General features: G+C 31.1%; 4 protein-coding genes and 1 pseudogene across 4 annotated transcripts in view; 1 reads left to right on the plus strand and 4 right to left on the minus strand.

The window, feature by feature from the left end:
• Nucleotides 1-2,382, plus strand: part of LOC108730872 (esterase FE4) — a 5,293-nt gene extending 2,911 nt beyond the window's left edge. Inside the window, exons 4-8 of the mRNA XM_018460812.1 lie at nucleotides 149-522; nucleotides 1,011-1,182; nucleotides 1,293-1,486; nucleotides 1,610-1,754; nucleotides 1,999-2,382. Coding sequence (XP_018316314.1) covers nucleotides 149-522; nucleotides 1,011-1,182; nucleotides 1,293-1,486; nucleotides 1,610-1,754; nucleotides 1,999-2,294 — 1,181 coding nt within the window. The 3' untranslated portion in view covers nucleotides 2,295-2,382. The remainder of the gene's footprint in view (nucleotides 1-148; nucleotides 523-1,010; nucleotides 1,183-1,292; nucleotides 1,487-1,609; nucleotides 1,755-1,998) is intronic.
• A 202-nt stretch (nucleotides 2,383-2,584) lies between these two features.
• On the minus strand, nucleotides 2,585-3,043 carry LOC108730834 (histone-lysine N-methyltransferase SETMAR-like). Its single transcript, XM_018460761.1, has one exon. It carries the CDS (start codon nucleotides 3,032-3,034, stop codon nucleotides 2,585-2,587), a length of 450 nt encoding a protein of 149 aa, XP_018316263.1. The 5' UTR covers nucleotides 3,035-3,043.
• On the minus strand, nucleotides 3,039-3,747 carry LOC108730835 (uncharacterized; annotated as a pseudogene).
• Nucleotides 3,748-3,926: 179 nt separating this feature from the next.
• Nucleotides 3,927-7,959, minus strand: LOC108730874 (retinol dehydrogenase 14). Its single transcript, XM_018460815.1, has 5 exons — nucleotides 7,897-7,959; nucleotides 5,934-6,209; nucleotides 5,532-5,771; nucleotides 4,209-4,591; nucleotides 3,927-4,056 (listed from the first exon to the last, which is right to left on the minus strand). The coding sequence occupies exons 2-5, from the start codon at nucleotides 6,202-6,204 to the stop codon at nucleotides 3,952-3,954; spliced, it is 999 nt and encodes a 332-aa protein (XP_018316317.1). The 5' UTR covers nucleotides 6,205-6,209; nucleotides 7,897-7,959; the 3' UTR covers nucleotides 3,927-3,951.
• A 2,122-nt stretch (nucleotides 7,960-10,081) lies between these two features.
• LOC108730876 (sperm flagellar protein 1) lies at nucleotides 10,082-11,842 on the minus strand. The gene is made up of 4 exons (XM_018460817.1): nucleotides 11,569-11,842; nucleotides 10,920-11,204; nucleotides 10,496-10,699; nucleotides 10,082-10,421 (listed from the first exon to the last, which is right to left on the minus strand). The coding sequence occupies exons 1-4, from the start codon at nucleotides 11,675-11,677 to the stop codon at nucleotides 10,120-10,122; spliced, it is 900 nt and encodes a 299-aa protein (XP_018316319.1). The 5' UTR covers nucleotides 11,678-11,842; the 3' UTR covers nucleotides 10,082-10,119.
• Between the last annotated feature and the right edge of the window lie 522 nt (nucleotides 11,843-12,364).

Raw genomic sequence — 12,364 nt, forward strand, 5'->3', positions numbered from 1 at the left:
TTATATATAATTATATATATAATATATGAAACATTTTTTTCCGAGTAGTGATTCGTAAAACGATTAATCGGGATTTTATCACTATAGTAATTCAAAGAATTAATAAAACTTCTTTTCTTAAGAACCTATTTGTGTTTATCCACGTCAGGCTTTCTGAGCACGGGCGATTCGAAGGCACCGGGTAATGTGGGCCTGAAGGATCAAGTTGTGGCGCTTCGATGGGTCCAGAGGAACATAGCCGCCTTTGGCGGCAATCCCGATAACATTACTATATCCGGCTATAGCGTTGGTGGAATAAGCGTATTGTTGCACATGGTCTCACCAATGTCCAAAGGATTGTTCCATCGAGCAATCATGATGAGCGGCTCGATGATGATAGAACCGTATCCGACCGAACAGCTGCATTTGGCGAAGAAGCAAGCCGAATTATTAGACTGTCCAACCGATACCACTGGCTCTATGTTGATCTGCTTAAATTCCAAACCAGTGGAAAACTTTACAGACACCATACGCAATTTCTTTGTAAGAACCCGGAATAGAATGTTATATAAACAGACATTTTATATATAATTATATATAATTTTATATAAAATATGCCAATTTTTTATATAATTATATATAATTATATATGAAACATTTTTTCCCGGGAAATATTACATATAAGACGAGATTAATAAATAAGATCTAGTAAATAAGATTAGATATATCCAGTAAACACCAATTAGCAATAACATAAAATCAATGTTATTATTTCACACTCAACAATATAAATGTTATATACATTTGTTATATTTTATATTATACTTATATTAAGTGTAAAATTATAACATTTACGTTATGTTACTATTAGTTGGTATTTAGTGAATAATTTTTCTGTCGAATAATATAAATTAAAAAAAACGAAAAAATATCATAGAAAAATAAAAAAAAAGATTCGTAAAGATTTAGTTTATTTTCAAACTAATGATTAGATAAAAAAAAGTATTTTTTAACATACTATGACATTTTAGGAGTGGTATGGTCATCCAATTATGATATGGACACCCGTAGTGGAACCTGAGGTTCACGGCGTGGAAAGATTCCTGCCCGAACAGCCTATTGATCTAATTAGAAAAGGGAAATTCCATAAGGTGCCGTTGATTGCAGGAGTTACTAAAAACGAGTTTGACGGTGTAGTCGCCTGTAAGAATCTTTTGTATATGTATCTTCTTGTAATTTCCATTCAATTTCCAAGTTAAAATTGATGGCTGAAATTAATAAGTATATATATTATTAATATATCATCTTTTTAGATGTTAACGAGCAACATCAACTCGGGAATGATTCGATGGTAAACGATTTGAACAATGACTGGTATAGACTCGCACCGATTAATTTCATGTACGAGCGGGATACACCTCGATCCAAAAACATAAGTACCGAACTACGCCAATTTTACTTTGGCGACCAACCGATCGGTCCAAATACTTACGATGGTCTCGCACATGTACGTAAATTGTTACAAATAAAAAATGAAATAATAACATTTGGAACAATTGATAAATTAATGTACCAGCATAAATAAAATTAGGTAACTCATATATAATTATGTTTTGTGTGTGTATTTCAGATCAATAGCGACAGCATAGTTATATTTCCATTGCATCGTGCTATAAAAGTGATCGCAGAAAACACCGACCAACCTGTCTACTTGTATATGTCTTCTTATGTAGGACGATACAGTTTTGTTATGTGGAACAAAACCACACCAAACGGTATTATTTCTATTTGTATTTTACTGTAAGATTCAAATTGTTCAAATCCAAACAACGCAAAGTCTAAAATTGTAACATAAGACGTTTTTAAGTCGTCTTTTAGATGCAAAAAAACGTCTTATGACCCGATTTTAGACATTTTTGTCTGGGAACTGTTTTATTCTTCACGGTTTGATTTTTATCTAACTTCTACGTAAATTATATGTATAATTTACTAAATTTGTTATTTATTTTATCATTCTAGGAGTGGCACATCATGACGATTTGCAATATCTGTTCTTTATGAAAGTCAAATTCCCATTCCTCCAAGACGATGATCCGGAAATTCCTATAATGGAACTTATGACAAGCATGTGGTCGAACTTCGTTCAAACCGGACAGCCGGTGTCTCCAGCTTTGGCGGAGAATGTTACATGGGATTCATATCTACTAGAAAGAGACAACTACCTAGATATCACTGAAGAACCAAGAATGAAAACAGGACTTTATCCCGACAGAATGCAAAAATGGGATAGTTTGTTTCCTTTAAATCCAAAATAGAAATTAGTTTAATTTCTAAAATCGATTTCACAACATGTAATATATATGCTGACTTGCTTACGTTATTAAGTAAAAGAAACATGCATCAATTCTATTACTCAATAAATGCAAATACATTTTTATTATAGTTTTATATAAAAAAAAGTTTTCTTTTCTAATAAAAATTTATTTCTGAAAAATTCATATTTGCAAATAAAACAATATTTGCAAAATTATTTTTTAATACGAAGGCAAGTCAATAAGTTTTTAGAAAAACATAGTAAAACATATTTTTTTTGATCGATTCATTTTTATTTCTCAACATAGTCTCCTTTCAGCTCGATCCAACGATTCTCCAACTTTTTCAAGCCGTCCAAATAATATGATTTATTCAATCCTTCAAAATAAGCCTCTGTTTCAGCGATGAACTGCTCTCTGGTGATGAATCTCTTTCCTCCGAACCATTTCTTCAGGTTTGGAAACAGGAAATAGTCGCAGGGGGCTAAATCTGGCGAATATACTGGATGGGGAAGCAATTCGTAGCGGAATTCGTTGAATTTGGCTATCGGTGCCGAACACGTGCGAACCCGTGCATTGTCTTGATGGAAGAGCACATTCTTCTTCGCCAAATGGGGACGTTTTTTCTTTAAAATGTTGTTGAAACGGTTCAATAAGGCTACGTAGTAATCACCATTCGTTTGCTTCGACGGAAGGTAATCGATATGAATTATACCGCGTGCATCCCAAAAAACTGTGACCATCACCTTTCCGACTTCACGGTCTTCACCTTCTTCGGAGCTGGTTCACCCGGTGAAGTCCATTGTTTTGACTGTTCCTTCGTCTCGGGTGTGAAGTAATGGATCCATGTTTCGTCCACAGTAATCGACGCAGAAATTCATCTGGATTACGTTGAAACATCTCCAAACATTGTTTTGAAATCGTCACATGGTCGCGCTTATGGTCCACAGTGAGCAAACGCGGTATCCATCTTGTCGATAGCTTTTTCATACCCAATTGTTCGTGCAAAATTGAAATCACTGTGCCATGTGATATGCCTGTGGCCTCAACAAACTCGCGCACTTTTATTCGTCGATCAGTCAAAACAATACTGTGGATTTTATCGATGATTTCTGGCGTAGCAGCCTCAATTGAACATCCCGAAAGAGGTGCATCACATGTGGATGTACGACTACGTTTAAATTCATTCACCCAATTGTATACAGTCGCAAATGCTGATGCAGATATGTGCTATGAACATTATCCAACTCGGCTTTGATTTCTTTCGGCGTTAAATTAAACCTTTCATATGTAGATGTTTGATCACTGCACTGAAACTCGTTTTTTTCCATTTTGCAAAAAATACAAAGGTTGTTCGCTTTAATCGTCTACAGAAATGAAACCATGCGATGAATTCCGCTCAAAATTTGACAGTAATCAGCTGAAAGATGCTACTTGTCAAAAAGTAATGTGACATGACACTGCGAATGCCCTTTGACAGATTTTCTAAGGACTTATAGACTTGCCCTCGTATCTATTGATTTAAAGTTTCGATACTTTAATTAGGCAAATAATACTGGCAAATTATAAAATTATTATTACAATTTTAAATACAAAAGACCGTTATATATAACAAATGACAAATATATATTATATAAAAATTTACAAAAAATACACGCACTCAAATCTTCGGGTCTGACGATTGTAACTTCACCAGAGGCTCGCTTAATTCCCACAACTTTTTGCCTTTAGCAGGATCCTTCACAGCGTTTGATAATCTATATTCCTAAAATATATTTAATAGAGTGCTTAAAAAGAATTTTTTTTTTAGAAAAGAAAAATATTTTTAGCGTCAAATTAAAAGAACTAAAGAAAACTCTTCTTTGAAAGTTCTTTTGGAAAAAGATTAAGCTTCAAAAGATCAAAAATAATTCTTACGGCACAATCCATGAAGTATTTTCCCGAAACTCCTTTAAGTTCATCAGAAACTGCGAGATGAATAGTCGTCTGTGCGCCTTGCTCGGATGTTTTGAAGAAAGCCTTAACTATAAGGTTCAAACCCCAAGATAACGGAGCGGGTACATTTCGCCAGATTCCACTGTTTATCATCCCGGGATGCAAACAGTTTGCCGTTACTCCCGAGCCCTCCAAACGTTGTGCCAACTCCAATGTGAAGACTATATCCGCATACTTCGACACGTAATACAAATACGCCGGTAAGGTCGATATTGGATTGATATTGTCAAGATTTAAACACGCTATTCGATAGAGCTCCGACGCAACCACTATGATACGACTTGGTTTCGATCGTTTCAATAAATCTGCAAATAACAAGATTTTTTCGTAGTGAAATAATTCATAACTATAAAAAAGTTACTTTATCTATTGGATCGTGTATAATAATAATAATAATAATAATGTAGATATCATATAATAGCGCTATTTATTATTTCTAAAGATTTTATGTAAATTATGAAAAAAACTGGACGGCATTATTATACAACTGCAGTAATTTTCTTTTTTATAGTCTACCCGGACAATACACAATGTTACCTTCAAGTCTAGAACGATATCTTTATAATGTCTTTATAATGTCCTTTTTAAAATTTTTTTAGATATGTATGTCCCAAAAAACATCTGTATAATGTTTTCATGACGTCTTTTAGACATACGTGTTATCTGGGCATTTGTTGGATATATACTTAGTAAACACCAATTAGCAGCAATATAATCAACGTTATGTTACTATTAGTTATATATATATACTGTGTAATATACATATAAGTATGTATATTACACACATAATAGGTTTTATTTTTAATAACTTCGAAAATTCAACATTATATAATAGATTTTGTGTAGTAAATTATGTACTTACGATTTAATCTCTTCAGACCCTTATTATACAGTGACTGACAAAAAAAAGAGATCACTGTAATATTATAAGCTTTATTTCAAAAAATTGTGAAGAAATGAAAAGAACTTGAAATAATTTGGCTCAGACAGTTGATTATTAACAAAATTTTAATGTCTATAACAGATTTTTCTTTATCTTGTTTAAATTAATTTATATTTAATTTTTTTGAGAAATTTAATGCTAGGACAAAAAAGAGACCATATTTATTTTTTATTAATAAAATTTGAAGAAAATTAGAAAAAGCAACGAAAATACATTTTAATGCTTAGTATGACTTCCTTTCGCTTTGATTACTGCCTAACAAATAAATTGGTAAATATGTTTATTGCGTTATAATTTTTTACCGATTAGAAGATGCGTCAACAAAAATGGTCCAAAGTAATTGGTAGCCATAGTCTGTTCTAATCCGTCTTCTGTGACTTTTTTCTTGAAAGCTTCCGCAGTTCCGGCATTATGAATCAACACGTCTAATCTGCTTTCTTCTTGATTTATCTGCTGGGCAAACTTTCTGATCGATTGCAACGATGACACATCCAATTTGCGGACTACAATATTGCTATTGTTTGATTCTTTCACAATCTCGTCTGCATATAAAACATATATATGTGTATATCTCAGACACATTATTTATCATAGAATATACTAAAAAAGTGTATTTTCGCCTTATATTATTTAAAATATAAAGCATACATTGTTTTATTGTTAAACATTTTTAATATTTAAAAAACGAGTTTTAGTTACCAAACCTTTCAATTGATTAGCAGTATCCGTGTTTCTGCATGCCATAATGATCCTCGCGCCTCTCTTGGCAAGATCCCTCGCTGTCTCCTTACCAATACCGGAGGTACATCCGGTGATTATTATCGTTTTACTATCCATTCGATTTTTGCTCTTGCAAATGCCCAAAGTGTAGGAAACGTACAGACGAAGACCGACCAGGAACAATATCGCACTACTCGATACAATTGCCGCGGTCCAATAAAGCAGCGTCGTGCAAGAAATGCTAGTCAATATCATGATATCTAAATGAAATATAAAATAAAAAAATATCACATTAAAATTAAACATTAATAATTAGTTAATTACGCATATAACATTATTTGTAAATATTACATTATTTTACTAAAAAATTTTACTACAAAATGTTACATTTTTTACTATAAAAAGAAAAGTAAAAAGAAGGAAATCATTAAAAAAAAGAGAGAAATGTCATAGATACACTTAAAATAGCAAAATTAATAAAAAGCCAATTGAGATAAATTAAAAAACTTATGCTAATTTTGTGATAATTTCTCAAGTAGTGAATCTTATTACCGGTTTACAGAAAGAGAAAGTCTCGAGGTGCGTCTTCTTGAATTTTTTACCCTAACACATTTTCGCACTTACATTTTTCCAGCTTGACTAGGACGAGTCGAAAGTATACCCGGATTTTACGCGACAGCAAAGCGTATAAAAAGGTCGTTGACCATTATATACCGTTTTGCAGCCATTGAATTTATTCTTCAGTGTGAAGAATAAATTTCTTTTTTTAGTGCGCTTCGTTAAAAATCGAATAAGATCAATGAAATAGTTTTATTTGAGATGTACGATATAAAAAATGACTTTTCGTAAAATGATGAATATGATCTTAAGAACAATCAATTATAATTGATTCTGTAATAAGTAAATTTCGAAGTAAAATAGGATGAATTAATTTATGAAATTGTTTCAACTAAAATCATGTAATGCAAGATAATCAGTAAGTATTACATTTTTATAATAATATAATAAAAGAGAATTAAAAAAGAATGACACAGTTCAAGTAAATAAAAATCATGTTATTATGTAACAATAAATTATTGCTATTTATTTGCTTCATTAATTATTTTACACATTTTAGTAACAAAATTTACTGGTTTAACTATAACATTTAACATGTATTATTATTGTATGAATATTTAACATAATTATATTATTAACGAATTAAATTGTTCAATCTTCCTTTAATAATGAAGTTACACTTGCTTATATTTTTAGAATCTGTAATCTCAAGATAGAAATCCTCTTCCTTCTTGAGAAAATCAATTATACTCTCCCCTATTTTTTCATTATGCAACAAAATTACTCAGCTAATGAATCAAACTTGATTTTGTTAAACTTGTTGAATATGATCCACTTATCTTTTTTCTCCTTTTCGAGATTTCCTACCTTCTGTTTCAATTAATCCAATTTGACTATGGCATAAATATAAGACTTGTAGTTTTTAACTGAACTTCTTCCACGATTCTTCTCTCCTTTTCTCTCCACATCGAAGAAAAAAAGAAAAAATAAACCATGCAAGAAATTGAATTAAAAAGAATAGATCTATAGTTTTCCTTCAAATCTAATATAGTTTTCTGCAAACCATATTAAAATCTATATTGACTATATAAATCTCTGATGAAAGTATAAGTATAGATTTTTTCTAAGCATAATTATCACACATTCGTATTACAGCAACTTTGGCTTTGATTACATTAAAGAGAGTTTCTTATTCTTAAATTTTACGATCAAAAATATCTAAAGTATTATATATATCTTTTAATGTTCCTATTGCTATGATATCTCTAAAATAGGTAAAATGATATTTGTTTATGTCTTGTAGAATGAGTTATTAATAAATCTCCTAATGGCTGTAAAGATATACTGTAAGGAAAGATCGAATATATATATTCATATAATCGTACTCACATCCGTTATAGCAGAATTCTCTTTGAAGCTCTCCGGTATTTCGTATGCCGTTACGATCCAAGAGCCGGTATACTACTGACAGTCTACAGACCCCTTTCAGGTATAGGAACGGACAATATCGATATCCCCACCTTTCGCGATGAGAAACGATGATGAGAAAATGGCCTTGATGCATAACTTTCTTGGTACAACTTTGGACGGTCCAATTTCACATGTTCTTCTTTCAATGAATGAACTCGAGATTATTTCAGACTAGAGATTACTAAAAAAAAGGACTAGAAGTACGTACTAAGTAGAAGAACCTAATAAAAACTAATTCTTTTACCCGACATTTTTTAATCAGATATATGTATGTTAAATTTTTTTGGACACACATTTGATTTGACACGCAATATTATTGTTCTCAAATTCATTCATCCAAAAAATTTCCTGTATAAAAAAATAGCTGTAAATAATCAAAATGTAGTATGACTAATTGTAAATGGCGATGCAGGCCGCGTAAATATGATGTTTATAATGATGGTTATAACTCGCATTGCATTGAATTAATATACATTAATATAATATATAATAATCAACTATAACAATCAAATAATACATATATTATATATTTTTTTAGGGGAAGGCATTCACTAAAAAATTGATTACCGCAGCAATCGTTCAAAAGAAATTTTGAAAATATGTACTTTACGTTATATTTAATGCTAAATTAAATAATGTAAAAATAATTAATTAAAAAATGATTTTCTTATTTGAAATAAATTTACAAAAAGTAATTAAATTGTAAAATCTATATGTCCTTATTTGTTGATTATTCCTCATGTAGTAGGAAAAAAATAAATCAAAAAGTTAAACTTTTGTTACACTTATATTTTTCTTTAAAAATAAATTTTTCAATGGCTATTTTTAACACAAAGTATTTTATAATTGTGACAACATATAGCTTTAGGATAAACATACCCGTATGTCACAGATGCTTGCAACCTTAAATATTGCAGAAATATTGCAACAATATGTTGCTGCAAGTTTTGTGCGGTAGAAGAAAAAAGACTTGGAATGAAAAATATTTGAGTGATTAGCTTGTAGTTTCTAGTATTTACTTTACTAACATTTTTTTTCCTTACTAACATTAACTTTACTAACATTTTTTTTCCTTACTAACAATTTTATAATGCAGGAAGGCTTCCTACATTATACACGTTTAGGTCTTCTTTTAGCTGTGCAATTTGTTTATCTCTCTAGCACGTTTGTACTTCGTTGATATTTTCTCTTCATATCTAGATATATCCGTTTTTTGTCCCGCTTTTGCTCGATTTCTACTGATGTCACGCTTATTGTCATTTCAGAATTATTGAAAGACTTTGCTATTATTTTCCTATTTTTCTTCAAGATATATTTTCAAAATATTATTTTGTTGAAGCTGCACGGTCGCAGAAGCTGCGTTTATAAATATATAAAAGGATTCAGGAAAACAATAGCAAATATATAATACTTTCAATGGTTCTGGACAATAAGAGCAACATCAGTGGAAATCGGGAAAAAGCGGGACAGAAAATGCATGTATAATAGATATGAAAAGAAAGCGTCAGTGAAATGCAAATGTACTAGAAAGATAATACGAACTGCAGTTACATAGAAAACAAAACAAATTATACCTTTATACAATATTTTTTCAGACAGTTTCTTACTAGCCATAAAATTTACAAGAAATCGTAGATATTTACGAATAATCGTACATCTTACGATATATACGAATAAAATTAGAATACTAGTCATAAGTTCTTATATATATACAATTTTTACGAGAACACGTTACAATCTTCTGCTTAAAATTTATACATAAATTGAAAATTAAATTTAAGAATAAATTACTAATTCATCAAATCGTTTGAAGAAGTCAAAACAGAATGATTTAATACGTAATAAAAAATTACGATACAACACTCCTATCCCATTAAAAAGCACACATTTTTTTCAGGAGCATGGTTTATTTATTTAAAATAGAGTTATCTAAAGTAGAGTTGTTTGGTTAGCCGACAAATTAAATTATGTATTAGAATAAAATTCGATTCTTGATTTCTTTTCTAAATGGCTTAATTTAAATGAAGGCTTATGACATGATAGAGAGGGAGAGTGTAATATAATAAATAATATAATAAATTTTATTAATTTTGTATTTCTGATTTTACAGCTACGTTTGGAATTTCGCGCTACTACGGATTTCTAATTTGCTTTGTCTTCGTGAAAATTGTGCGATCGCGAACGTAATTTAACGCGTGCACCATCGACCAATTGCGATTTTGCTGATTGATCCATTTCGACGGCGTTTTGTAGGATCTGTGCCGCTAAACTAGAAATGCGCAGATCCTTGAGCTTCATCGAACTTTCTAGATATGCGATCTTGTGATTCAAAGTGCTTATCACTTCCTCCTTTTCACGCAGTTCCTGCTTTAACTCCGCATAAATTGTACGTTGCACATTTGCATCTTCAATCTTCTCCGTCGTGACGTTCGCGAGCGCATTGCCTTTAAACGCGTTTGAAAATTTATTCATAATTGATCAATCATAAATTGTCTCACTTATATATCAAATATCTCACGCTTGTGAAAACGAAGAAGTGTGCAATAGTTAAAGATATTCCATATACGAAAGAAGCAAAAAATCCAACTGTAGACGATGAAAATTCCTCGTTTGAGACACGTAAATTTCGATGATTTAATTTCACTAGTTTCGTTATCAGTATTTGGACTTTCTACTTGCAATTTGAGATGGCTGTTTGACGAGCTATCTCCAATCTTCTCTTCTATGGAAAGTACGATAAAATTAAAACCAAACCCATACAATGTAGAAACTTACAACAATATTGCTGCAACGTTGCAAGTTACTACAATATTACTGGAATTTTGTTGTAATATTGCTAGAATGATCTGTGCTGTATGCGAAACAAGACAATATATAATTAGTCAAATAAGTATCGTTAAGTAAATGTGATTATTTAATATATGATGTCTGCGCTTCGTTGCCTTCTATATTGCTTTCTACGTTTTTGAGTTTCGGTTTATGCATCTCAACGCCATCCCTCAAGACTTTCACTCTCAGCTTCGTTAAGAGCTTCTCAACTGCGCCTTGTGACCCGTTCGCCAGATGATGGATAGTGTCGCTGCTCAATTTCATATCAAGTTTCGCGAGCACCTTTCGATTTAGCATCTTCCAATTTTCCTTTTTTGTGTTTATGCTATTCGCCGGAACATAATTGTGAATCTCCACGTGTCGAGGATAGTATAATTTTAGAACCTCCGCCGTAAGAACTATCAAGAGTAATGACTTATAACTATAATAACTTAATTATGTTCATTTCTATTGATGTAGATTAAATATAATCTACTCGGTTTAATCTATTCTTTAGCTTTTTCTAATTCTTAGAATCAGAAAAAGCTAAGAAGTAAGTTATTAAATCAAAATTCGATCAAACCCCTAAATGATAAAATTATTAAATTTCTGTCATTTAATGTAGAAAAAATCACAAATAATTATATAGTTAGAAATTTTGTTTTAAGTCTAGTAGTTCTGCTTGATTGCAGTTTAAATTAATCAAGGTTTAATTGCAGTTGCTTTTAAATTTATCTTTAAAGACGGGAAAATCGTTCTTGACATTAAAATCGGCGAATTTACCGGCATCCGAGAAATCCCTCGTTAAGTTTCTCGCGGGTCTCGAAAATGGGATGCCATCGATCCATTCGATGAGCTCCTTATTGTCGATCTGCACCGTGTCACCAATCATTTTTCCTTCTACTTATTAACAATCCGAGTCAATTCATATTTGGATCAGTTTATTCATCACGTTTCGGTGTATCGAGTGGACAATTAACGAGGAAACTTTAAATCATGCTGTCATCTGGTTTCCCTTGTGAGGCAGAGCAGAATCGCTCGTTGAAATCATGCGATATATCGACAACTCAATGTGCAATGTTCTTTTATTTTGAATCAATCACGAAGATAGTTGATAAAATAAAGTATCGAGAAATATCTTCAAGATGGGTTACAATTAAATGTAGGAAAAGAAAGAAAATCTGAAGGAATATATAATAGATATGTATTTTGAGAGGAGATAAATGCCTATGGAAAAAAACAAGAACAAAAAGAAAAAAAATAGAATAAAATGAAAGAAGTACACATGGTAAATTTATAAGTTTAAATAAAAACATGAAATCGGTAATTATACATACATGTAAATATAATATTTATTAAGTTATACTTATAATATTATCTTCATTTACTAGTGTTAAAAAATAAGAAAAATGATAATACTTTTATTTTCTTTTTTATACACGGAAAAAAAAGATTGACTGCTGCAGCAAATTAGATGGTTAAATATGACATAGCATTTTTAATTGGTTGCAGCAACTAATTTTTGATTGCGTTAGCCTATCCGCAATGTCAATATAGGATTTCGATAGGCTAACACAAT

The sequence above is a fragment of the Mycetomoellerius zeteki genome, unplaced genomic scaffold (assembly GCF_001594055.1).
Source record: "Mycetomoellerius zeteki isolate Tzet28-1 unplaced genomic scaffold, Tzet1.0 scaffold98, whole genome shotgun sequence".
Taxonomy (NCBI): domain Eukaryota; kingdom Metazoa; phylum Arthropoda; class Insecta; order Hymenoptera; family Formicidae; genus Mycetomoellerius; species Mycetomoellerius zeteki.

Excerpts from the sequence above, each read along its gene's own strand:
- LOC108730834 (XM_018460761.1), bottom strand. The coding sequence starts at position 3,034 with ATGGTCACAGTTTTTTGGGATGCACGCGGTATAATTCATATCGATTAC.
- LOC108730874 (XM_018460815.1), bottom strand. The coding sequence starts at position 6,204 with ATGATATTGACTAGCATTTCTTGCACGACGCTGCTTTATTGGACCGCG. Across the intron at positions 5,772-5,933 it reads TACTGCTAATCAATTGAAAG|ACGAGATTGTGAAAGAATCA; the intron begins GTTTGGTAACTA and ends TTTTATATGCAG. Across the intron at positions 4,057-4,208 it reads AATACTTCATGGATTGTGCC|GAATATAGATTATCAAACGC; the intron begins GTAAGAATTATT and ends AATATATTTTAG.
- LOC108730876 (XM_018460817.1), bottom strand. The coding sequence starts at position 11,677 with ATGATTGGTGACACGGTGCAGATCGACAATAAGGAGCTCATCGAATGG. Across the intron at positions 10,700-10,919 it reads CGTAGAAAGCAATATAGAAG|AAGAGAAGATTGGAGATAGC; the intron begins GCAACGAAGCGC and ends TACTTTCCATAG. Across the intron at positions 10,422-10,495 it reads ACTTCTTCGTTTTCACAAGC|GCAATGCGCTCGCGAACGTC; the intron begins GTGAGATATTTG and ends ACGCGTTTAAAG.